The sequence below is a fragment of the Molossus molossus genome, unplaced genomic scaffold (assembly GCF_014108415.1).
Source record: "Molossus molossus isolate mMolMol1 unplaced genomic scaffold, mMolMol1.p scaffold_m16_p_12, whole genome shotgun sequence".
NCBI lineage: Eukaryota > Metazoa > Chordata > Mammalia > Chiroptera > Molossidae > Molossus > Molossus molossus.
The window spans coordinates 46,580,591-46,607,138 of record NW_023425347.1 but is presented as its reverse complement, the minus strand read 5'-3'; the positions used below and the strand labels follow the sequence as shown (position 1 = coordinate 46,607,138).

Below are 26,548 nucleotides of genomic sequence, written 5' to 3'. Positions count from 1 at the left end.
TACATGCATCTGTGCACATGTTCTAATGGAATGGTAACTTTAGTAATCACTTCCTCGATTTGGGAGCTTTTCCAGTTATAAATGTTCATGTTTAACATTTGAGAATGAAACAAAATTTATATTCTTTTTAAAATTTATAAACGGAACACACATACCTTTGCAGGGTGAACAATAGGGGACTTGCAGAACTGGCTGTAATATTTCAAATAGCGTCTGTCTTTTGAGTATGGAAATTGCATTTCCATATAGGTTAAAAATTTTTCTGGGCACTTGGAGACACAGATCTGTGAATTAAAGAGACACAATGGTGGAAACTGAATTGAGCTGAATAAACCAAGGAAGTATCTATAAGGTTAGACATCTAAATTACCCACCATGATAAAGAACAAGAACCATTTTCCACCTAAGAAACTAAATCAACTTTCTAATCTTATGGCAAGAAATGAAATTTCATGTACTGGTTATCAATCTCTGCTCCTTGCCCTTTGCTGTTGATGTTCTGTTACAACGATAAGATACTGTAAAATATGGACTTATTTTTAACTTCTGATTTTCAGATAATTTTAGATCTACATGCAGCTGTGAGAAATAACAGATTCCATATACCTTTCACCCAGTTTTGCCCAATGGTAATATTGCATAACTGTAGTAGAATATCACCATCAGGAAATTGATTATATTACAATCGATTAACCTTATTCAGATTTCATCAATTTTGCCTGTGTAGTGTATGCATTTTCAAGGTTACAATCTTGTTTCCTTTCCTATATTTGAATAAAATGATTAAAAATGCACCAAACATTGATAACTTCATGCCACTAATAACTATCAGTGTCAGTGAATTCTTAACAATTCTCAAAACATAATTGGGGTTTTATTACCATAAGAAACTAACAAAATGAGGACTACTTGTGGCAATCAATCGTTATTATAGTCTTTTAGCAACACCAGTCAGATGTGGGCAGAGAGGTCACCAATGCAATTATTTCATGTTAATGAACTCTGGGGACCTATTAATGCCAAACCCAATCCCTGTGCTAGTCCACAGAGCCACCATGAAGTGATTGAAATCAAATTAGTAACTCCACAAAGAGAAAGCCAAATAAAAAAAAGATGCACTCTATTGGGTTTATTGTTCTTTGTAAAAAAAAACAAAACCATATTAAGTCATGAGAGTTGCAGTCAATTTTTGCACATACTCTCCTCCACCTTCAGTTCCTCCTTGTGAAAGTTTTCTCCACCCTGACTCGCTCCATCCCCCGGCTGTAAGCTTTGCTATCTATTCCTACTGGCCAGATTCTAGCTCAACCTCCACTGCAATTAGGTAGAAACACTGCCGCTGAGCTTACACCTCCTTATCTTTGGGTCATGTTTCTGCCGTACACAAGGACATTTGGTGTCAACCCCAAAACTAAGGCAGTAGGTGGATAACTAAACAAACAGCTGAAATCTCACAGTTGACATTGTTTTGTAGTAGCAGCAAACTAATTCCTTCTAGAAGTTTTGACAATCCATCTCCACATTCATACCTCCATATGTATTTTCTCTTTCTCAGACTCTCATACACATGTGTACACACACACACACACACACACACTCAGACACCTCTAGAGGAATTATCAGAAGTTTCACAGATATCTTTCTGTTTAGAGGTATTCACAACATCTAATATGCTATTTTTTTTTTTTTTTTTTTCTGAAGGAGGCTAAGGGTATTAATACAAATGTCAAAAATTCACTCTGGTCCGGCCGGTGTGGCTCAGGGTTGAGCGTCGACCCATGCACCAACAGGTCACCAGTTCGATTCCTGGTCAGGACACATGCCCAGGTTGTGGGCCCGATCCCCAGTGGGGGCATGCAGGAGGCGGCCAGTTGATGTTCTCTCTTTCTCCCTCTCACTTCCTCTCTCTCAAAAATCAATCAATAAAAAAAAAAGTAAAAAAAAAAAAAAAAATTCACTCTGATTACAGCTAAGCTGAATAAATAATTACCCTATTAGGAGCTACCTCAGACAACTAGACTTTGACATTTACTAAATGACTTTGAAAGATAACGAGTTCCCCTATTGGATACATTTAAATGGATCTATAAAAGTGAATACTGAAAGTACTAATGTTTTTTTCAGACTTTAAATGATGGTAGGAATTACTGAGTTAGGACCATGATGATTTCTATATTTTAAAATACATACACATGCAATGTGTATTACTTATGTAAAAGTCCTGTGCATGCAACACATAAAAGAGAGTAATTAAATGCTATAAAAGTGGTTTGTTAAAGAGAAGCCCATCAAATTTCATTCCAGACACAAAGTGAGCTGTTAGAAAACAATACAGCAACAGCTCTTTACTCTCTCTTTCCATCAGACCAATTCGTTCACTTCAAATAGGGTGCTGATTAGTAGCAATCAACACATAATTAGCCAAAAATGAAGGTCACATTGAGGTTGGGTATCCTAATTGATCACACTCTGTCCTTTAAATGCTTATGACACATGTCTGGACCATGCTGACAGTTAACAAAAAACATAATCCCTAAAAATGTGGCTTGGATCAGTAGATAAACTATTGCCTGCCAGACTAAAAGTACGTCTGCATTATTATCAGCTAAAATATATTCTGACTCAGTTCTGATCCTTTGAGTAACCACAAAGAGGTACTTTGAATGTAGAAGTTCTCTTTTTTTCTTCTTTTTTATTGATTTTAGAGAGAGAGGAAGAAAGAGGGAGAGAGAGATAGAAACATCGATGAGAGAGAACATCAACTGGCCGCCTCCTGCATGCTCCCCACTGGGGATCAAACCCACAACTTGGGCATGTGCCCTGACTGGGGATCTAACAGGTGACCTCTTGGTGCATAGGTCGATGCTCAACCACTGAGCCACACCAGCTGGGCTGAATGTAGAAATTCTTTATCAGTAATTTATTACATTCAATTCATATATGTTTAACATTCTAATACAAATTATAATTTGGTGAGTGGAACAGAGTTATATTGAAGGTTAAAACACTATATGTGCAATGAAGAAAGAATGATCTAGTAAATAATTTCTGAAACAACAAAAAAGCATAATGTACAAGGACTTATTTTTTGTTTCATCATGGGAATGATACATTTGTATAGTATAGCAGAACAATTCATAGACTGGGAGTAGGAAGATATTCCTTCCTTCCTTCCTTCCTTCCTTCCTTCCTTCCTTCCTTCCTTCCTTCCTTCCTTCCTTCCTTCCTTCCTTCCTTCCTTCCTTCCACAAATATTTACTGATCACCTACTCTGAGCCCATCCTAGGCACGCAGGTATAATATCAAACAAACCAGATAAAAATCCTTGCCCTCGCCCTGGCCAGTTTGGCTCAGCGGTTAGAGCGTCGGCCTGTGGTCCGGAGAGACCCGGGTTCGGTTCTCGCTAAGGGCACGTACTTCGGTTGCAGTTTGTCCCCGGCTCTGGTTGGTCGTGCGGGTGACAGCCACTCGATGTGTCCCTTCACGTCGATGTTTCTCACTCTCTCTCCCTTCCTCTCTCTCCCTCCCACTCTATCTGTACAAAAAATGGAAAAAATATCCTCGGGTGAAGATAAAAAAAAAAAAATCCTTGCCCTCAAGCAGTTTATCTTCTAGTAGGTGGGGACAGGTAACAACAAATAAGTAAAATTGTTTGTTATAATATGGTAATAAATGCTATAAAAAAAGAACTAGAAAGGAGGCTGGAGGATGAAAGTTGGCTGGGTGGGACTCCAATTTTATTTTAATTAATTAATTAATTATTTTTTTTTATCCCCGGGGACATTTTTGCATTTATTTTTAGATAGAGTGGGAGGGAGAGAGGGAGGAAGAGAGAGAGAGAGAAACATCAATGTGAGAGAGACGCATTGACTGGTTGCCACCTGCACGACCCCAACAGGGGCCCGGGAAGAACCACAACCCAGGTACATACGTGCCCTTAGTGGGGACCAAACCTGGGACTCTGTGGTCCGCTGGCCGACCCTCTAACCGCTGACTCAAACTGGCCAGAGCGGGATGCCAATTTTACATAGTCAAGGAAGGCTCCACTAAAAAAGGAACATTTGAAGAAAGTCTGAAAGAAGACTAGTGATCAAGCCATAGTCACCTAAAGGAGTACTGCAGTCTGGGAGAGCGGCAAAATCTAAGGCTCTCAGGAAGGAGCTTTCTTGGGTCCTCTGAAGACAACCAATGGCCAGTATGACTCAAGTGCAAGGGGAGTAAAAGCCCAAGTGGTCAGAGAGTCGGACAGCCAGTGAAGGATCTTGTAGGCCATTGTTAGAATTTTGACTTTTAATCTGACTAACTTGGGAAGTTATGGGGGTGGAGGGCGAGCAAAGGAGAGACATGGTGTGACTTATATTAACAGGATCACACTGGCTGCTGGGTGCAAAAAAGACTGTAAGGGTTTGGGATTAGTGGGGGCAAGGATAGAGGCAGAGAGATCAGTCAGGGGGTCACTGCACTTATCTAGAAAAATAAATGTACGGTTCCTTGAAAAAAAAAAAAAAAGAGGTGGTGAAAAGTGGTTTGGCCCAGGTTAGATCTTCAGTGGAGACCAGAGGAATTAGCTGGCAGCTAACACATAAGTGTGAAAGAAAGAGGAATCCAAGCTCTGGCTGGTTTGGCTCAGCGGTTAGAGCGTTGGCCTGTGGCCCAGAGAGACCCGGGTTCGGTTCCCGCTAAGGGCATGTACCTCGGTTGCAGTTTGTCCCCTGCCCTGGTTGGTCATGCAGATGACGGCTACTTGATGTGTCTCTTTCATGTCAATGTTTCTCTCTCTCTCTCTCTCTCTCTTCCTCTCTCTCCCTCCCATTCTATCTGAACAAAAAATGGAAAGGTGTCCTCGGGTGAGGATAAAAAAACAAACAAACAAACAAAACCCAAAATGATTCCATGGCGTTTAGAGCTGTCCTTAATTGAAATAGGGAAGACTGTTGGGGTTGGGAAACAATTTTAGGGGTGAAGTCAGAGATTAGAAGTTGAGTTTTGCACATGTTAATTTGAGATACCAACTATAACTATCCATGTAGTGACATTGCTTAGGTGGCTGCGTATAAAGATCTGGGGTTCAGGGGGCAGACGTATTTGGAGATATACATTAGGGAAAGCAGCATGTAGGTGGTGTGAAAACCCCAAGACTAGGTGAGACTGCCGAAGGAGTGAGTGTAGGTTTCAAAGAGGAATGAGCGTGGTGGAGGGGGAACTCCAACGCTTAGAAGATCTTGGGAAGATGCACAGAAATCAGCAAAGGACACTGATAGGGAGCAACCAGAGAGTTTGGAGGAAATACTTAAAAAATGCTGTGCACTGGAAGCCAAATGAACAAAGTTCTTTAAGGAGGAGAGATTGATTAAACAATGCTGTTTGATCAAGTGCATGTAGATGGAGAATTGACCACTGGTTCAATAATATGGAGGTCAATGGTTTCATTTGGAGGAAATTGGAGTAGCAATAAAAGCCTGAATGAGAATGAGAAGGATTTAGACATATTCTTTTAATGAGTTTTGTAAAAAAAAAAAAAAGAGGCACAAAAATATGGAGCAGTAGCTGGAAAAGGATGTGGGATCAAGAAGATAATTTCTTAAGATGGAAGAAATAATAGCATGTTTGTATACTGATAGGGCTGATTTAGTAGAGAAAGAAAGTGGTGATAAAAAGGAAAAAAACAGAAAATGTCTGGAGTGGTGGGCTTGGGTGTGTGAGACAAGATGAGATCTATGGCCCAAGAGGATGTCAGTGTGCGAGCTTTTAAAAATTGTCTTCTGAGCGTCTGTACTTCCTCAGTGAGAGAGGAGGCAAAGTCCGAGGCTGCTGTGAACACTGGGAAGGAGGTCTTGGAGGTTTGAGGTGAGAGGAAAAGGGGTGAGATTGTTTTCTAGGCCAGCAGGCCAGCAAACGGCCAAGGGGTCTATAGTGTGGTTGTGGGACAGCAATGAGGGCCCAACTTGAGGGTAGTGGTCCTGAGTTTAAAGGACTGTTGTGTGTGTTTCCTCTGAGAAAATACAGAGAGCTGCATTTAGCCAGGGATGAGGTTTTGCCAGGAAATTAAACTAAATGAGGGAGACAAAGAAATTGAGGGTTTACATAAAGGAGTGATTTTAAAGAGTGGCCGTGGAGTGTAAGTCAAGTAAAGAGGGAGATGCAAGCATGAGAGATCTGAGGGACACTGTGAAGGGGTTAGGATCAGAGGTTCATAGGTCCTGGTGAGGTAGAAGAATCATCAGAATGTTAGAGTGGCTGACATGACCAGACAGGGGGATGTTTGAAATAAGAGATTACACTGGGCGGCAATCATCAGCACTGACAAGATCAAGGATTTGACCTTGGCAGTGGGTGGCTGCAGTAGAAAACAAGGTCTGTGGTAGAGGTGGTCACAGAACTAAGGTGTCAATATCCCAAGTTGGTTTTGGTCTCAGCAGGAAATACGGTATCAGAAATCTTTGACAGAGATGAGGAAGAAAGCAGATCTACAAACAAATTCTAGGAAAGATCTTTGGGTGTTGGTTTACTGGCACATGGAACCAAAGAGAAGCAAGTCAGTAGCTACTAAGTTTTTGAGGTAGTTGTACTGGCAAAGAATTCACGAGTTAACCTAAAAAGGTCTTTGATGGATAAAATGGTGTTTGAGGTGCTAAAACTTACCCAAGAAGAAGAGAGTGTCAAAGCTATACAGGCCCCCAAGAGAGCATATTTCCAGTGCTCAGCAATGGTGTGGCCTGGAGGCTAATGAACAGGAAATAGCCTTCCAGGTGGTCGAGCAAAGGACAGCTGGATGCAATGGATTAGGGAGTTCCTCTCAAAGAACACAGTCCAGGTGGAATAAAAGACTCTTCTCCAGTGCCATGCACCAGAGACTGCTGTGTATTTATCACACCTCCCTTTCTGAATGGGAGTTAATTTCCTTAACCCCAATTCCCATTGTGCATTAAGTGTTGAGACCTGACAGAGAGGCTATGCATCACCCATAGATCCTGGACTTTGGGACTCTTTGTTGTCTCCCTTGAGAAGATGGATGTTCTGGAGGACAGAGGGACCATGGAACAACAATGAGTAGTTACTCATTGAAATGTGCCCTCTTGCTCCATTTGTTCCGTGGCATGGAGGAGGCTGTTCAGCCCACAGCTACCTTGCTTGATTCCTTTCTTCTTGCATTTAGACGTGAACATATACAACTAATGTGTTGATGGCATATGAGTGGAAATGTAACGTGTGACACTTCTGATCCGAGGCTTTTATGAGCAGGTTGCTTTAGTCATCCTCTCTGTTTCCTCTGGCAGCTGGATGCAGATGCTAAGGACTGAAGGCGAAAGGAGCCTGGAGGAGAATCCTCACCGACCACAATGCCTTGTACTGTCACATGACCAAAAAGCAACTTTATTGTGTTCAGTCAATGGAAAACTGAAGTTTATTGCTCACAGTAGCTAGTTTTACTCTGTGTAATACTAATCTGGAGAAAAATACCCCTACTTCTTGGGCTGTAGTTTGTTCATTTATAAAAATAGATGGTTGGACAAGATAATCACCAAGGTTCTTTAGTGAGGCTAAAATGATGAATCCTGTTTCATTTTGATTGCATATAAAGAAATATAAGCTCACATTCATGTCTTCCCACTTTCTGTAAATTCATCATTAACCACATGTACACAGAACTCACATGAAATTTCTGAACTTCTTCCATCCAGAAATGATCAAAATTGCTAACAAAAGAGCTAGGCTGTTTTTTTTTTTTTCCCTTACCTGTGTAGTAGGGCACTGTAGGCTTATCAGCACAGAGGGACTGGTACAGCTGAACAGGTTAAAGTAAAACAAAATGCTCTTGTTCCTGTTTAAAAAAAAAATGCACAAAATAAAATTTCTAGTGACTGTGGAAATGTTCCATATCATTTCAGACTCTGTACACTTTTAATATAATATGACCTTTAAAAATGGGCTTCATTTTCTCTAGATAGCTGCAATAGAACCCCCAACCTTCCTTTAAATGGCCTAACATTTAAAGCAATATTTGGAAATGGTAAAAAGTTGAAATAATCAAATTGTCCATCAGTAGAGATTGGTTAAATAAATTCTATATCCATAAAATGGAAAACTACATTGTCACTGAAAATAATTTTGAAGAAACTATTAAATGGACGAAGAAAGTCCCAGTATATTAATTTTAGGAAGCATGTTTCTAAAGAGTATTAAGATATGACTTAATTTTAATTGCAAAAATAGGTATAACATGATATGCAGAAACAAATTATTATATCTGAGTGATGGGATTATATTTGTTTAGTTAATTTTTTGTACTCTTATGGATATCCTAAAATAAACATGTTTTACTTTGATAATCTGAAATAAAGATAAATAAATTGAGTAACATTTCCTCTGTGTTCAAAATTATGGTCAGCGGCACGGTAATAGGACAGGTTGATAATGATTATCCCTAGAATTTGGCATGCCATAGCTCTCTTTTGAATCTCAATTTCCTCAGCAGTATACTGGAATAATACCAGCCTAACCTAATTCACAGTGGTGTTGGTAGGACGCAAAATAAAGTGCTTGTCCAACTTTAGTATACATCAGTAAAACTTGGAGTGTTTGTTGAAAATCATGATTCCTGACCCCTTCTCAACATTTGAGAGCCCAAATCTCTGGATATGCAGCCCAGGAATTCAGGTTTTTTCCCCAATAGATTCAGATACAGGTGGTATATAAACCATACCTTCAGAGAAGCCCTAAAAACTTGAGAAGAATGTTCCCAGCACCTTGTCAAGTCCCATATTAATTAATGGGACTACATACATAACATAAAATATGTAACTAGCTGTTGAATGATACTTTTTCTGCTTACTCATAATCACCAAGTAGGATCCAAATCTAAAGACCAAGAACGCTCTCTACAAAAAATGTGGGACCAGACCCATGTATCACTTCCAGCCTCTTCTTGCTCTTAGCTACTAAGCAAAATTCGGGGGGAGGAGGTGGATTGCAGACAGTGGAGTTGGCAGGATACAATGATCACATTTAAGAGGATTGTCCATCCCCTCTTCATGGAAAGGCTGACTGTTTCTTCCCAATGCCAAATTACAGAAGGCTCTGCGAGAATCTCTCATAGAGACTGAGGGCACCAGTAGGAAGGACAGACCAGCATCTCATTTTCCAGTTGGACACATCTTATGTGGCAGACTTATTAGTCAGCCCTCCGTGCCCCTTGTAGCAGGGAGAAATGAGACCTAAAGACACCTTAGAGTTGAAAAAAAGCCAACGGGGCAGGAAAAGGACATTGTTGAAGTAGCCTGTCGTGGGAGGATGTAAGGTCAAGCAAATGGACTTGCAGTCCCATGGTGGCGACTGGAGGCGAATCACCAGAGATGAGACTAAGGGGTTTGGGAGGAGGGCAAGCTAAACCGATCTCTCAAATCAAAGAACTTTTGAGTGAGGACCTCCCCAGATATTTCACACTTGGACACTATGAGAGAAGCAGGCTTTGGGTGCTTACCGCAAAGAGAATGCCTGGTGGCCAGTTAGTTGTATCTTAGCTGTAGTAGCAACACTACATGGGGCTAAGACAGTGGCCAGAAAGGTGATAGACTCTTCTCCTTCCATCCCTCGCCACACAAAGAGCGAGCTAGAACCAGGAGAGAGGGAAGAGAAGGGAACAGTAGACCAGGCCCTCTCCTCCACTTGAAGTTCCCTTTCAGATTTAAAACCTGAGCAGGGGGATGGGAAGATATGAGATTCAAATGTTACGTTGGACTACACTGAAGTATGTAACAGCAGAGGGTGTCTAGAAAGCAACAGAATCTACCTGAGATGCCAAAGTGAGAAGGGAGGTTTGAAAGAACATTGTTAAAGGCAATGACAGGGGAGAATAAATACATTTCATGTTTGTAACCCCATCAAGTTCTGATGGCTGGAGACCTGGTTATAAATCCACGCATGATACACATAAGGCCACGTCTGGACTACACAGGAGTCAGTGTGTCTCTTTCATCACCCAAACAGCTATATCATCCACACAGTCTCATGGTGCATGTGACTCAAATTTGTACCTAAGCAAATGAATACACTAATGCATGTCATGGATCACTGGAGTCTCTCAGGAGTAGTTAAAACTGTGAATGGTACATCAGTAAGTGTCAAGAGTCCCCATAGGTAAAATTGATTCATAGCCTGCAAAATGCTACATAAACTCAAGCTATTCATTAGATTGTGCTATCCTCAAGGGTAAGGTTTATACCTTATTCATCTTTATATCCCTACCTTGTTAATTCTTATCCTAGCATGTGGCCCATTCTATGTAGTTATCAAAGGTTGTAGAATCCATGAGACAAATGCCGCAATAAGTTTTTTTCAAAATCTTAGAATCCTTAGTTTTTCAACTCAAATTTGTAGTCATTCTATCATAGTCTGACTGATATCCTTAAACCTCAGTGGAGCTCAGCTTCCTAAGGTACAAAGGAGATGGTGTTGCTTGCAGCTCACTGAGGCAGTAACTCACCATTTAACCGAAATTGTATTTTCACCAAGAAACAGCAAAGTAGAAGCAAGGGCAAACTACTCATTTAAGATGATCTAACACACACTGAAGCCCATCTTTCTTCTTTCCCAAGATTCATGAAAACAAAAACATAACAGTTAAAAAAAAAAAGGAATACACCTCACCATTCCAGCTAAGGCTGTGGAGCATGGAGTCTGCTCACAGTTGTACAGGAAAGTTCAGCAATTTGGGGAAGACGGGAAGCATAGGAGAGCATGTCGAGTGGTGAATGCACCATAGAGGCTATGAACAGTGTGGGACATGATTTTGCCTGTTAGAAATCACGAGATAGGCTGGACTCAGAGTTAAGAGAAATGTGGCTGAAAACAAGATTAACTGAAAGTTTATATACAGATCTACAGTGCAAATCAGCAATTCTGTGCTTCTCCCTTACACATGCACTTAGAATTCTAGCAACCAAGAAAAACAGGCAAAAACAGAGGCCTCTTTTGTTGATTTGACCTTCTGGGGATAGCTACAACCCTTCAGATTCTGGCATTTTGAAAGCCGACGGCTGACAGCCAGCGTCCCTCGTTCATGCTGTAGTGAAACCTGACAGCCAGCACAGCCTGGTCACCCCCACAGGACGGAGGCCCCACTGGATGCCCACGGGAAACCTGGTTCTTCTCTCTTTAGTGAGATTGGAAATGCTGTTTTACTTAGATGCCAAACTGATGCAAAACTTAAATAGAAGAACGTTGCCCTCTTAATCTTTCCTGTTTCCCTATCTGAAGAGCTCAGACGGGGCAACTGGGCTATCAGACAAGGTTCAAAGTTGTTTTAACAATCTTTTCAAGCTGAAGTTCTTGTAGTAGCCAGAAGGTGGCATCAAAATCAATCGAGTTCTCACTTTTTAGTGGAAATCTCAAAGAAAAGGGTCATACTCAAGCATCAATTATAACTTCCCTGAAACCCAAAAGGCAGAGAAAGTTACACCTCAACAAAGCACTCCATTTTATCTTGAGGGCTCTGTTGCATCTGTTTTGACATTTTAGAAAACTCACAGTATTTCTCCTAGAGTCCTTTGGTTAGGCGTGGATAAACAAAGCAAAACAATAAATAAAAACGGCTGAACTCTACATGCCCAGTACCATCACACTGTCTCTAAACGTGGGATTTAAGCTGTTACATGGAATGTCTTTGAGAGTTGAGAATCAAAGGGTTGCCTTAGGTACATCATGGCACTAACAAGTACAAATACTGTAATCATTACAGCCTAATAAGTATTTTCTGGACTAAATCTATTGGGGTGCCTAAATAGTTTACACATCCTGATGAAATGCATTTCATTTTGGAATGGAAACACACACACACACGCACACGCACACGCACACACACACACACACACACATACACATTTATTTGTGTGTTTTTTTTTAAAAAATTAATAATACCTTTTACCAGTTTGTGTTCAAGAGCTTTAGGACAAGATTAAACATGTAACATGGAAAACGAATTTCACTGTAGCTCTATCGATGTACAGCCCAAAGAGCACAGGATTTGAGGCTAGAACATGTTACTTTTGCCATTGAGTAGTCAGTTGAACCTGAACAAGTACTTTAGACTTTCTGAATTTCAGTTTCCTAATTTTCTAAATGAGACAAATAGTGATGACACCCACTTAGCAGTGTTGTTATGAGAATTTGGTTAAGATGTTCACACTGACCTCCACCTTGGGAACAAAGCACTCTCTTATTTGTGCTACACCTTTATTCTCATTCATTTAACAATGAATTTAATGAGCACCTACTACAAGGCCAGTGTTGTACAGGCCGAGGATACAAACAGTAAAAAAGACAGAGGAAGTCACTGATCTCAAAAAATGTTGGTTCTAGCAGGGGAAATACACAAACTTATAATGAGGATAATTCAGGCAGTGATTAAGTACCCAAGACAGTAAGTCAAGGTCTTGTGTCAGAAAGTAACTAGAGAAGAGATAGTGGGGGTGAGTGTAATGCTTCACATGGGATTGTCAGCATTACACTTTATTCTTAAAGTAGCACCCTGGGCCAAACACACTAGATTGAAATCCATGATTCTTTTTTTTGTTATCCTCACCCAAGGACATTTTTGCATTTATCTTCAGATAGAGCGGGAGGGAGAGAGGGGGGAGAGAGAGAGAGAAACATCGACGTGAAAGAGACACATTAAGTGGCTGCCACCCACACGACCCCAACCGGGGCCAGAGACAAACTGCAACCGAGGCACGAGCCATTAGTGGGAACCAAACCTGGGACTCTCTGGTCCATTGGCAGATGCTCTAATCACTGAGCCAAACTGGCCTGGGGCATGATTTCTTTATTTATTGTCTAGTTCCTAGTTTAATTTTTGCAGTTTTATTGAGATGTAATTGACATATAACATTGTATTAGTTTAAGATGTATTACATAATGATTTTATATATATCTCAAAATGATTACCAAATACGTTTAGTTAACATTTATTACTTCACATAGGTACAATTTTTTATTGTGATGGGAACATTTTAGATCTACTCTCTTAGCAGCTTTCAGACATACAATATGTATCATTAACTAGTCACCATGCTATACATTACAGGCCCACATCTTATAACTGAAAGGTTTATGTTTTGACCAATTAAATCCATTGATCACATGCCTCACCCCTGCATCTGGCAATCACCAATTGGTTCTGTTTCCATGAGTTCACTTATTTTAGATTATAAATATAAGTGAGATAATACAGTATTTGTCTTTCTCTGACTTATTTCACTTAGCATAATGCAATCAAGATCTATCCATGTTGTCACAAATTTTCTTTATCCATTCATTGTTGATGGACTCTTAGGTTTTTTTCATGTCTTGACTATTTTAAATAATGGTGCATTGAATATGGAAGTGCACATATCTCTTCAAGATAGCTCTTTGATTCCTTTGGATATAAAACCAGAAGTGGAAATACTGGATCATATATTGGTTCTATTTTTAATGTTTATAAGAACCTCCATATTGTTTCCACAGTGGTTGTACCAATTTACACTCCCACCAGTAGTACACAAGGGCTCCCTTCTGTTCACATCCTCGCAACCATATCTCTTGTCTTTTGGGTAATAGCTATTCTAACAGGGGTGAGGTGATACCTCATTGTGGTTTTTATTTCCTTTTCTCTTATGATTAGTTATTTTGAGCACTGCTTTGTGTACTTGTTGGTCATATGTATGTCTTCTTTGAAAAACTGCTTATTCAGTTCTACTGCCCCCTTTTTTTTTTTATCCTCATCCGAGGACATTTTTCCATTTTTTGTTCAGATAGAGTGGGAGGGAGAGAGAGGAAGAGAGAGAGACGGAGATGTGAAAGGGACACATCGAGTGGCTGCCTCCCGCGTGATCCAACCAGGGCCGGGGACAAACCGCAACCAAGGTACGCGCCCTTAGCGGGAACCAAACTCGGATCTCTCTGGTCCGCAGGGCGATGCTCTAACCGCTGAGCCAAACCGGCCAGGGCTACTGCCCATTTTTTAATCAGATTGTTTTATTTTAACTTTGCTATTGAATTGTATGAATTCTTTATACATTTTTATAGTAACCACTCATTAGATACATAGTTTGCAAATAGTTTCTCTCACTCAGTGAATTGTCTTTTAATTTTGTTAATGGTTTCCTCTGTCATGCAGAAGCTTTTTAATTTGATGTAGTGCCGCTTGTTTATTTTCACTTTCGCCCTTGACCGGAATCCAACCTGTGACTTTTGGTTTGTGGGCTGACACTCTAACCGTTGAGCCAAACCGGCCAGGGCTGTATAATCATTTTAATGTATTACTGAATTTGGTTTGCTAATATTTTTTCAAGGATTTTGCACATATGTTCGTCTGGAATATTGGTCTGCAATTTCCTTATAGTGTCCTTGTCTGGCTTCGGTATCAGAGTAATGCTGGTCATGTAAAATACGTTTGGAAGTGTTCTCTCCTCTTCTTTTGTTTTGGAGGAGTTTGAGAAAGCTTGGTATTAATTCTTTAAATGTTTTGTAGAGCTCACCAATGAAGCCATCTGAATGTGTTCTTTTGTTTGTCGCAAAGTTTTAATTACTAATGCTCAGATTTTTTATTTCTTTATGATTCAGTCTTGGTAGGTATAGTTCTAAAATGTATCCATTTATTTTAGGTTGTCCAGTTTGTTGGCATATAATTGTTCATAATAGTCTTTTATGATCCCGTGTATTTTCGTGTTAAGCTGTAATGTCTCTCTTCTCTTTCTCTTTTTTGGTAAGTCTTGCTAAAAGTTTGTCTATTTTTTTCCCCCTCAAAAATCCAGTTCTTAGTTTCATTGATATTTTCTATTATCTTTTAGTCTCTATTTCATTTATTTCCACTCTGATTTTTATTATTTCCTTCCTTCTATTAACTTCAGGCTTGATTTGTCCTTTTTGTAGCTCCTTTAGGTGTAAAGTTAGGTTATGTATTTAGATCTTTCTTATTTTTTGAGATACAAACTTTCCCTTGAACTTCTTTGCCGTGTCCCATAAGTTTTGGTGTGTTGCATTTCCATTTTCATAGAATATATAAAACTCTTTCCAAGATATTCTTTGATTTTCCTTTTGATTTCTTCTGTGACCCATTGGTTGTTCAGTAGCATGCTTTTTAATTTCCACATATTGGTGAATTTCCCCCCGCCCCCCCCTTTTTTTTTTACCTGTAATCAATTTCTAGTTTCATACCATTGTGATCAGAAATTATGCTTATTATGATTTCAATTTTCTAAATTTATTAAAACATTTTTTGTGGCCTAATGTGATCTATCCTGGAAAAGGTTCTTTGTGTGTTTGAGAAGAATGTGTATTCTGCTGCTGTTGAGTGGAATGTTCTGTAAAGGTCTGTTAAGTTCACCTGCTCTAATGATTTATTAAAGTTCACTGTTTTCCTATTGAATTCCTGTCTGGATGATCTATCCATTAGTGTCATATAGAAAAGGCTTCTTTACCCCACATTTTCTTCTTTGACTTTTTCGGTCATATATTTTATATACAAAATATTCAGTGTTTCAGTATTCATTTGTTGTAAGATTTAAAAAAATATTCAATTTTATCTTGTATTCATGAATACCAATTCAGTTAATTCACCACCATTTATTTAATAATCTATCGTTTTGCTACTGACTTGAAATCCCATCTTTATCACATTTAAAATTTATATTTATAATTAGATTTCTTTCTTTCTGCTTAGTTCCACACTGTTTTGATTATTGAAATCTGATTTTTAATAGGTATTTTCACTCACTATTAAAAACACTGAGCATAATTTAAAGTAACTTTCTTGCTAAAAATTCAAATTATTTTTTTTCTATTTGTTTAAATTTAATTAATTAATTTTTGTTACAGATTTTTCTTCTTTTTCCCCCATTGACATTCTCCTCTCATTCCCCCACCCCCACCCCAGCACTGTTGTCTGTGTCCATTGGTTATGCTTATATGCACACGTTCTTTGGTTTATCTTTCCTCCCGCCCCCTCCCCTAAGTTTGTGACTCTGAATCCTACTTCTATGTCTCTGGGTGTATTTGGTTCATCTCCTTGTTTTGTTCATTATATTCCACAAATAAGTGAGAACATGTGATACTTATCTTTCTCTGACTGACTTTTACTTTAGGAATTAAAACAACTGACAACCCTGGCCGGTTTGGCTCAGCGGTTGGAGTGTTGGCCTGCAGACCAGAGAGTCTCGGGTTTGGTTCCCGCTAGGGGCACGTACCAAAAAAAGAATCGACAAATGAATGCATAAATAAGTGGAACACATCTATGTCTCTTTCTCTTTTTCTCTCTCTCTCTCTCATATCAATGATTAAATAATTAAATTAAAAATAACAACTGAGAGATTTAAAAATATATTTCATAATAGCATAGATGGCTCAGAAACTAATACATAAATTCATTTTATGATAATTGTGGTATGAGAAATCAGAGGGGTGGGGGAAAGGGTACATTATTTAACGAACTATTCTGAGAGAATTGTTTCCACAACTGGAAAAAATGGAAGTGTTATTCCTACTATATTACATATACACAAATACAATCCAAATATAAATATAAAAAATAAACCATAAAAATACTAGAAAAATATGGGTGAATGTTATTTTCAGGAGAAAAAGGCAAATATAATCATAATACAAAAATACAGAAATTATAAAGGAAAAGCAACAAAATCAACTTTTAAAAATATAAAAATAATTTTTATGGCTCTATTATATTTTATTAAATAGATAGGACCTTGTTTACTATCATCCACATATTGTTGGATAGGCCTATAGCTTGCAATATATTGTTATTATAAATAATGCCTTAATGACCATGTTTGTGTTATGCTAGGGTTATCTCTGAATGATCTTTATGTGCCTACCAACAGCCATGGTATCTCATATTTGTTGGCAATAAGTGGATCACTGGCTTAGGTCTGGAAAACTTATTATTACAGGGACTGTTTAAACATTGTCTATTTTAAAGAACTAGAGACTTAGATATTTGTATTGTTTCTACCACCTGGTGCTCTATTTGTCTTTCATAGTGTGAAGGTTTTGTTGTCAATGTCTAGGACGTTTTTAGTTATTGACATTAAAATAAGAGTTGCCACCCTAGATCAGAGTTTATTTAGTCCAGTCGTCTCTAACAGGCCACAAGGACCTTTTGTAGAAGTCAATTTGTCCACTATAAACTCAACCTGACATGATTGAGGGTTCCCCGTACACCCAAATTTTGGTTTCTCTTGACTGTAAAAATTCTACTCCGTGAATTTTGTTAACTCCTTCCTGAATCTATTCTTTTTAAATCTGTGTAACTCAAATAATAAGTTTTACAGGTATGGGTGGGCAACACAGGAAACACACGGAAGTGTTCTGAGCCTTGCTTGCTACTACTGCTGGTGTAGGGGGGCTGTTGCTGTTTTGGCTTTGCCCATTCAATACCAGCTTTTATAGAAACGGAATTGGTTATAAAGAACCAGATCTAGTAACAACCCCACGTACTAGTGAGACAGGGAATATTTTCTTAAAATGTGAGATTTATGATTTTGTTTTGTTTTCTTAAGGTAAAGAAATGAACATCTTGTTTTCAGAAACGGAAACTTCTGCTATGATGAACGCAAGAAAGGAACTTGATGGCACCTTTGTCCTTGTTTGTTTCAGTTACTCAGGTGTCACTGCCTGCAGCGGCCACGCTGCCTTGAAAAGTCTGCCACACGTGGAGGGCTTGTGGGCGTGTTCCTCACTTTGAAAGGCGGAGTGATTTATCAAGGTGATTTGCTGGTGGCAAACACAAGTCTAACAACTGCAATGTCTAGCTTTTTAGCAGCTACTCAGAACTCAGCCTTCCAAAAGCTATTTCATAAGGCATTTTAAAATATGACTTCTGATAAAATCACTAGTCCAATTCATCCATTATAATTATATTTTCATTAAGCAACATTTTCAGGCAATCGAATAGAATGCTGCATAACAGTGACATCTTGTTTTAAGTCATACAGTATGAAACTCTCCAACTGCGTATAGACTGTTTCTAGCAGAAGGGGTAGGGCGGCCTTCCTTATGAATTTCAATCTTGTTAAGAAGTCCGATAAGATTAATGTTATCATGGTTTCTCGGTTCTAGCTTAAACAGTAAAATCAGACAAAGCAAAGGTGGCCATACTCACTCATTGGGGGTGCCCTTCTGGCCACAAAAGTGGCCCTTGCTGTCTGTAGGATAAGCCACTCTTCTGGGGTCGCCATGTACCCAGGCTGCAGGAACAAGAAAGGACAAAAATTCTATCAGCGACAGCTGGCTGAAAGCAGGTTGATCTGAGAAATGAGAATGCACCCCTGTAACACACTGACCTCTCCCCTCACTCAGAGATTATTGATTTTCTTCAAAGAGTAATTTCTTAATGAAAAGTAAAATAAAATATGGATGAACCAGTTTGAAAGCACATTTCTCTTATTCTCTCAGTATTCAGCTGGGTTAAAGCCAAAACATGAGGTAATGCACTTAGAAAATGACATTTGTTAAAATGTGACTTAGAGGGCACACTACAAAAGCTTGGTTGGTTAGAAGTCTTTTTTTTTTTTTTTTTAGGGCTCAAAACTAAATGACTTCATAGTGAAGCTAATAAATTTACAGTAAATAAATATGATGTAATTTTGGGGGTTATGTATAAGTGAAAACACTTAAAAATTCAAAGGAATGAAACTATAATGCCCAGTTCAAATTGACTGTTTTTTTTAAATTATTTCATGTGACATTAAAAAAGGCAAACAGTAGCAACTTCAGAGGCAATACATAATCAAGATTTACTGTACATTTTGTCTGATCATCTCAGAGCTATAAATATCAAGTGTTCTCAAACTTCATGAAAACTGAAGACTCAGTTCTATCTTCTCTGAATACACTGGGCTCTTCCTCATACAAACTCATCACTCTTATGTTCCAAGAATTACAAACTTGACAGCAAGACTACAGAACCACAGAAAGTAACATTCATTAACTATATTGGGTGATACTCCCCAATACCAGCTGAATATTTCTAACTTCTCCAATTTGACTGATACAGATTCTAAAAATCTAGGGAATGTGTTGATCATCTAATACTTGTCTCTGTATGGAAAACGTATCTCTTTGTCCTTTGCTTCCTGTAACATTTGCCCAACTATCTCCGTATCCACATTCATTGAATTTGACAGCTCATCTTATAATTCAATAACCCTTATATACATGGACAGTGTGGCTTGGGAAGAAAAAGAAAATCAATTCTGAATGAGAATTTTAATATGGTAGAGAAATGTTTCTCAATAATTTTTCTCATCCATCTAAGCCTTTCCTTTTAAGTATCTGAGTACCCAGGAAAGTCCTCTTTGTCTAATTCTTTCTCAAATGTCATAGAGGCCAAATAGGTTTCATCTGCTTATAGGTTCTTATAAAATCTGACTCATTTGGACAGCTCTCCACTATGTCTTCCTATTCTTATTTCCCAGAATAAAGAAAGTGGACTATAAATAAGGCATTTAAAGGACAATTAAGGGTTCAATATCTATGTCTCCAGACACTATTTTTATTAAATTTAGTTTTAAATATTAGTTTGCCACATTTTGGCTAACCTGAAGAAAGAGATCTAATTTTACCTGACTTTATTTTACTATGTTTAACTATATCCTGAAGTGTTTTATTCCTTTTCCATACAATTATTAATTCAGAAATGGGTACCTAAAGAAGCATTTGGATTGCTAGTTATGCTACTTAATATATTTATGACCAGGAACAAGTCACATAGGTGTTTTGAGTCTTGGCTTTCTCATTGTTACTATAAAAGGGGTATGAGACTACCCAGCCCCATAAGAGTGTGGAGAATGTGGAAGACAGTGACAGCAGATGCCTGACATACAGCGTGAAGGTGGTAGTGTTAGTCCTGGCTCATCTGGGTTTCACCCAAACCAAACACTGAGACAAGGACTTTGGTGCAGATAGCTAATTTAGGAAGGGATTCCAGGAAGCTTAAGTGGGAGTGAGGCAAGTGAGCCAGGGAGGGGGTAACACCAATAAAGGGCACACTGGCGAGTGGGACACCGTTGGGCAGCACCGACTCCATCCTGCGGGGGACCTTCCGAGGAACCAGGTGGAACGTACTGGTCAGTGGGCAGGTGACTCTGGCTGCCATCGCTGCAAGCCAACTCAGGAGGGCTGAGGGGGAGCGGGGTGGGCGTCAGCGGCATCTGCTTTAGTCCCCTCCCCCCTTTTCATCGTCAATCAATGAATCAAATAATTTGACATGACAGGTATGTACCTTGTACTAGCAGTCAGTCTCAGCATGATTATGTCAGAGTTCTCAAGAAGCACACGGAAAGGAAAGAATAAAGTTCAGAAGGCTTAGAGAAGAAGTGGGGCTTGAGAAATACTGAAAAGAGACTAGGATCAGCTGGGGGCCAGGAGTAGGGAAGAATTATGGATTGAGGAAACAGTATAAAAATAAGAGTTTCAATTGATTAATTGTTCACCATGTGTCAAGTACTAGGCTAAATGTATTACATCCATTGTCTCCTTTGAGTCTCCCAATAACCCTATGAGGTAAATAACTACAGTTATAGATTATTGTAGTTCAGAGTTTTATTTACTTCTCAAGGTTAGGCAGCTTTTAAGAGGCTAGAAGTCAGGTGTGTTACTCTCGAAGGCCCATGCTTTAACCTCTGGACTCTAGTAGCTATAATGCTTCCCCATAAAGGACAGACTGGGAATGAGCTTGTTAACAGTGGGAAATGACGAGGATTATCAGCTCCGTGAGGATCAGCAGTGTGTTGGACACACGTGGTAGGAAAGGAGATGACACGCGTCCTTGGGAAGCCTTTGTTAAAGGTAAAAAGAGCTTTGTACTTAGCTGGAGAGGGAGAGTGTTGGGAGGATATGATGCCCGGGGACAAAGGAGAGGGGCACAAAGAGAAACGTGTCAAGGGAGGAATGCTCCTTGTGGATTTTGTGGTTTGGGGCTGTGGAGGTGGCTAAGTTTACTAGCTGCTGCTACACCTCTCCAGGCAGCCTCTGGCATGAGTCACACTGCAGAAGGCCTGTGTTTGAGCTGGAACACCAAGTCTTTGAGCTGAAGTCTGCAAGACCCAGTTCCACCAAGTCACCTCAGTCCAGGGTATTTCATTTTCTTCATCTGCTCCATCGGGTCTATGTCTCACCACCTCCACTGGAGGACTACGGCAGGGAAAACACTGGGACGGTGTGCAGCAACAGTGCCTGTGTCCATTCATAAATTAAGGGGCTTTTTACAGTAAACTAAGGGACTCTCACATTTTACTCCCATTCTTGGAATTTCTCTATTCACAGAACTTCTAGAACTGTGCTGCCCAATAAGGTAGCCACTAGCCCTCTATGTCTACAGAGCACTTATGTGTGGCTTGTCTGAACTGAGACCTGCTATCACTGCAAAATGCACATCAGATATTAAAGGGACTATGAACAAAAAAATGAATGTAAATATCTCAATAGTTTTATATTGATTGCATTTAAAATGATAGCATTTAGTTATAGATAATTAAATAAAATATATTATTAAGATTAATTTTATTTTTTTTAAATTCTCTTAAACAGAGCTTTTGGGAAATTCAACGTGCACGTGACACACATTATATTTTTCCTGGACAGATTTGTTTTAGAATATTTCCCCACAAATGTCAAGGTCTCTCAAATAAAGTGATGAATACTATCATAACATTTAAAATATTCCTTAGGGCCCAACCAAGTATACAGTAGCTGATATCTATTACCTTAATTTTTAAAAGAACATTAACATGAAAGCAAAATCTTAAAGTATCAGTCTAGAATACAGTCAAGCTCCTAGTCATTCCTATTGGATTGTTAGTCATCATCTTCCTATTCGAGTCATTCATTCATTCGGCCTTACCTGTGATAGACACATAAAGACTCTGAGGATATAGAGACGAACACATTCATATTTAGTATCATGCCTATTTCATAATTAACATGCTCTCCCTAAGGGAACTGTGTTATCATGCCGATTGGTCAGTGCAGAGGAAAATGGTTTCTGAAAACTGCTGAAGAATTCTCTTAAGCTTAACCAAGTCATGACTTTAATTTTAGCCGCTGTTTAAGTTGTAGTCTCTTTACTAAAACAAATAAATGCAGTCTCCACCATCTAAGATGCAGCAGTTCATCTGACAAAAGCTTTGCTATTCCCAATAAACAGAGACCACCAGGGCATGCGCTTTCCCCGGCAGGAAGAGTACAGCGTCCTCACTATCTTCCCTCAACTTTATACCTCCACCTCTTTGCCACAATTTAGTCTGTAGAGTCTGATGATATCATCACTCCACAAGTCACCACAGAGATTCTTTGCATCGATGGTATCATGCAGATAAGATCTGGAGAACATTGGATAGCACGTAATCTTGATACCTTAGAAAAGCATTTATACTAATGGATGAAAAGTAAATCTCACGAAAATACAATGGTCTTCTAATAAAGACCCGAGGAGCCCAGTAGTGATATCTCCTCCAAAGTAAATGGTGAGTTGCTGCACCTTGCCTCTGCTGCTATTAAGGAAGAGGCACGTTTATCGCCTGCCAGATCTGGGTAGGGCCCAGAGAAAGAAAATGCTTTTCAGATAATACTGTACAAGCAGTTCTGTCACTAGGTCTATAGAGCAGAATGGACTCAATGGTGCTTAAAATATCTATCAGAGAGCAGAATGCTGTATGGGGGCCTGTGGTAAATGCCTATTAGAGAATCACAGTTGGAGAAAATTCATGTTCTTTCAGCAAATAACTGTTCTTTTGAGCAGTAGCTTCTGGACCATGAATGATCAGCCAATGACATAAGAAGGCCGTGATGAAATGACATAAGAAGGCCGTGATGAACTGGATGTTATCTGATGCATCAATCCTGAAGTTGGCCGTGCCCTGCAGCATGCCATTATTGAGTTGAACTGGGATATTCATTCAATACTTGTGAAGGTCACGGAAGCACAAGAAAATTTCATTAGAAGATTGCTCACAATAATAGTGTGTTGACTCCTGGGGCACCGCTTTAACACATACCTATGGAGGAGCACAGAAAGGTCCCTATGATCAGTTGACTGGGAAGGAATAAAATTAAACCAGATTTATAGGTGGCTTGGGAGGATCTGTTGGCACCGATCTGAGGACATTTTTCCAGTTACCTACTTTGACTGGAAGAAGAGATGACCTGAATCATTTATCTATTCATAGACAGGTGCCAAATGTTTGGCATCATTATCATGGACTGGAAAAGAAAAGTATTAGGCAATGAATGGCAAGGAAGCTTGCTAAATAACTAGAAGAAATGACTTCAGAATTAACCCAGAATATAAAGATATTGACGTCTCATGTGGCTGCTTAGTAAGGACCCTCTGTAGAGTATCTTTTAATAATTAGAAGGAGAAGTACATGTCCAGTGATTTGTGAAGAAGTAATCATAACAGCAGAGATGAAGATTAATATTGTGTTTTGATAACACAAAGGCTGACCTGTCAGCTGTGGCTGGCCCACACGGAACACAGCCACGCAGGAACAGCAGCCTATGGGACAGAATACCACATGGAGCTCTCCTTAGAGCAATCCTTAGGATGCAATACCTTTCAAGGTTGGGTTGCTATTTCTAGAATACACCAGGGTCATGGCAGGAAACATATGTCGTACACACACAAAATAATATAAAGAAATATTTACAAAGGTATGGGTAGGGTTTTGGAAAACAAAGGAGCGTTGGTGCAGAGAATAGCCCTAATAGGGAGCCAGCCATTTTTTGGCCTGAAGGGGCACAGGAGGAACACATTATCCATGTCCAGAGAGACGAGCGGAATGGAAAGAGCTGACTGACAGGACTTGGAGCCGTAGGTAAAAAGATGTACCAGCAAGAGAGTCAGAGAAACAAGCTCCACAAGCTCGTTCTCCCACCCTCCAATCTATTGTTGATACTTCTCACCGATCAAACCAAATTAGAAGCTACAGGAAAAGAGAACCTGTTGATGTAGTCCTTATAAATTATATGCCAGTGTGTCAGGGGACAGAGCGAGGCGGGGAGGGTAATGAAAAATACCCAGCCTATATTCTGAACAAGTGGCCAGCCTTTTCAAGGGTAGAACTTGAGCTATATTCAGCAAGACATATAAGACTTTATTAAAAACAGACAAACACAAAATAATGAGAGATGTAAGGTTTTCAGATTCTCTTTTGTCAGAATTCACTGCCCCATGGGATAACACACACACACAAAAGGGCAGAAAGATACACTTTCTAACATCCTGGAGTCTGTGAAATAGAAGGGGTCAGAGTAGGAGAAAAAGATGGAACAAAGCATGTTTTTAAAACAGATTTCTAGAAAATAGACATAGAATTAAAAGGAAATGGACAAATAATCAAATAAACCAAGAAACTAAATTAGGCTTTTTATATCTTTGTTGTTCTATTAGCAAGACTGACTCTCTGCTGATTACTTTGATACACTTCTTTTTCTAGTGATTTTAATTAGATGTCAGTCTATCACTGTAAACAACCTGTTCGAGGTTTTTATTCACATTAGAAGACAGGGGGCTTTTTTTTTTTTAAGGTTAAGAAGTAGTTGGAAATAATGAGGAAAGAAATGTGTTCATTCTTTTCTTCATTGTACAGATATTTTTTGAGTGTCTGTTATGTGTCAGCATCGTGCTAGATGCCGGGTATACAAAGGTCCTTGCTCTCTCTGAGCCTACAGTCTTTTTTTTTTTTTTTTATCCCCATCCGAGGACGTTTTTCTATTTTTCGTTCAGATAGAGTGGGAGTGAGAAAGAGGTAGAAAGAGAGAGAGAGAGAAACATCAATATGAAAGGGACACATCGAATGGCTGCCTCCCGCATGACCCAACCAGGGCCGGGGACAAACTGCAACTGAGGTACATGCCCTTAGCAGGAACCGAACCCGGGTCTCTTTGGACCGCAGGCTGCCGCTCTAACCACTGAGCCAAACCGGCCAGGGCCAGAGCCTACAGTCTTTTGGGGAAAATTAATCTGAATGAATTAATCGCACAAGCAAACATGAACTCACAATTCTGACAAGCACTACAAAGGAGCAATACACGTTACAAAGAGAGGAATTCGTAGAGGCAAATGACAAAGAGAGGAAGGTCAGGGATGATGTCCTTGAAGAAGTAATGCAGGAGCTGAGACCTGAACAGTGGATGGAGGCACAAAGAGGCTTCCATCAGAAGGACACATGGACAAAGGCTTTGTGAAGGGTGGGGATGATGGGTACTGGGGATGAAAAGGAAACCAGGGTGGTGCAACATGCAGGCTGGAGCATGTTCCAGATATACATGGAGAGGTGGTGTCTTAGGTTATTTTCTATCATGAACTATAGGCAGATTGTTTTAGCATAATGTTGTCAGGGCCAGGCTGCAATCCACAGACAAGGTTTTGTTCAGGTAGGTCCTTCTCTTCCTATTCAAAGTTTCCTTGAAACACTCAAGGTCATCACACATCCAATGTCACTCATCTTAGTGTTTGTTTGCTTATTGTAGCTCCAGAAGTGGCAACACTCCCTTGCTTTATATGATGGAAGAGCTCTCATCATTCCTAAAAATGAGTGTAATCTCTTACACCTGAAAATCCTACATGTAATATTCATTGACAGCTTTTTTGAAAGATCCATGGAATTCTTTGAGATCCTTCTGGCCAAAAAAAAAAAAACCCGAAGGAGATGCAGTCTGACAATTTTATTTACTCTATAAATACAAACACAAACTGAGAAAAAACCAAACCTGTATTTGTAGGTGTGGATTATCATAAAAATGTGCTCCTGTCTTTAGTGAGTACATAATAGAAGCTAATTTTGCAAACAATCACCGAATGTAAACAATGACACATACAAACTCCAGCTATTAGATTGTTCGTGATTTTTGCTTGTAAAAGAATGACTGCTTTTCACTTCTTCCCTAGTGCCATTTTCTGACACTTCCTGTTTTAAGCCAACTCTGTGTGGAGTTGGGGGTAGGGAGCGTGGAAGGAGGGAGAGAAAAGCATTAGCAGTGTATTATGGGGTTCTGGTCAGCCCCTCTCAGTGACCTTCATCACTTAAAGAATCCCTATTTATCTCCTTTAGTAAATACAAGGCAGGCTTGCATAGCGGTTAAGAGCACAGGCTCTAGAATTAGACTGCCCGGGTTACTGATGGATAAACTGAATGACAAAGCTACACTGCATTTAGTACCAATCAGGACTGAGCATCTTATCCCCTTAATTTTCTCCTGTTTTAGAAATAACTTTAAAAGACCATTTTAAGTGAAGCTAATGTGTGTGTGTGTGTGTCTCTGTGTGTGTGTGTGTGTGTGTGTGTATGTGTGCGCACGCATGTAGGAGAGAAAGAAAAGAGAAATTATCTGTAAAACTCCTTTTTGGGTGATTTATAGAAGATAAGCAGAGATTGGTGAGAGATGGGTAAAAATCTTATTCAGTTGCTGCTTGTTTTGGGTGTTTTTCTCTACCTTGTCTTCCAAGTCGCTGATTTATTCTCAGGAATATAACCTAAGAAGCCTGAAACACCAA

The 26,548-nt window shown here is 39.4% G+C and overlaps 1 protein-coding gene across 1 annotated transcript in view; it reads right to left on the bottom strand.

Annotated features, from left to right (window-relative positions):
• The window catches only part of SLC44A5 (solute carrier family 44 member 5), a 305,936-nt gene that overhangs the window by 40,786 nt on the left and 238,602 nt on the right, over positions 1-26,548 (bottom strand). The window contains exons 4-6 of the mRNA XM_036256317.1: positions 18,155-18,239; positions 7,738-7,822; positions 156-284 (exon numbers count right to left, since the gene is read on the bottom strand). Coding sequence (XP_036112210.1) covers positions 156-284; positions 7,738-7,822; positions 18,155-18,239 — 299 coding nt within the window. The remainder of the gene's footprint in view (positions 1-155; positions 285-7,737; positions 7,823-18,154; positions 18,240-26,548) is intronic.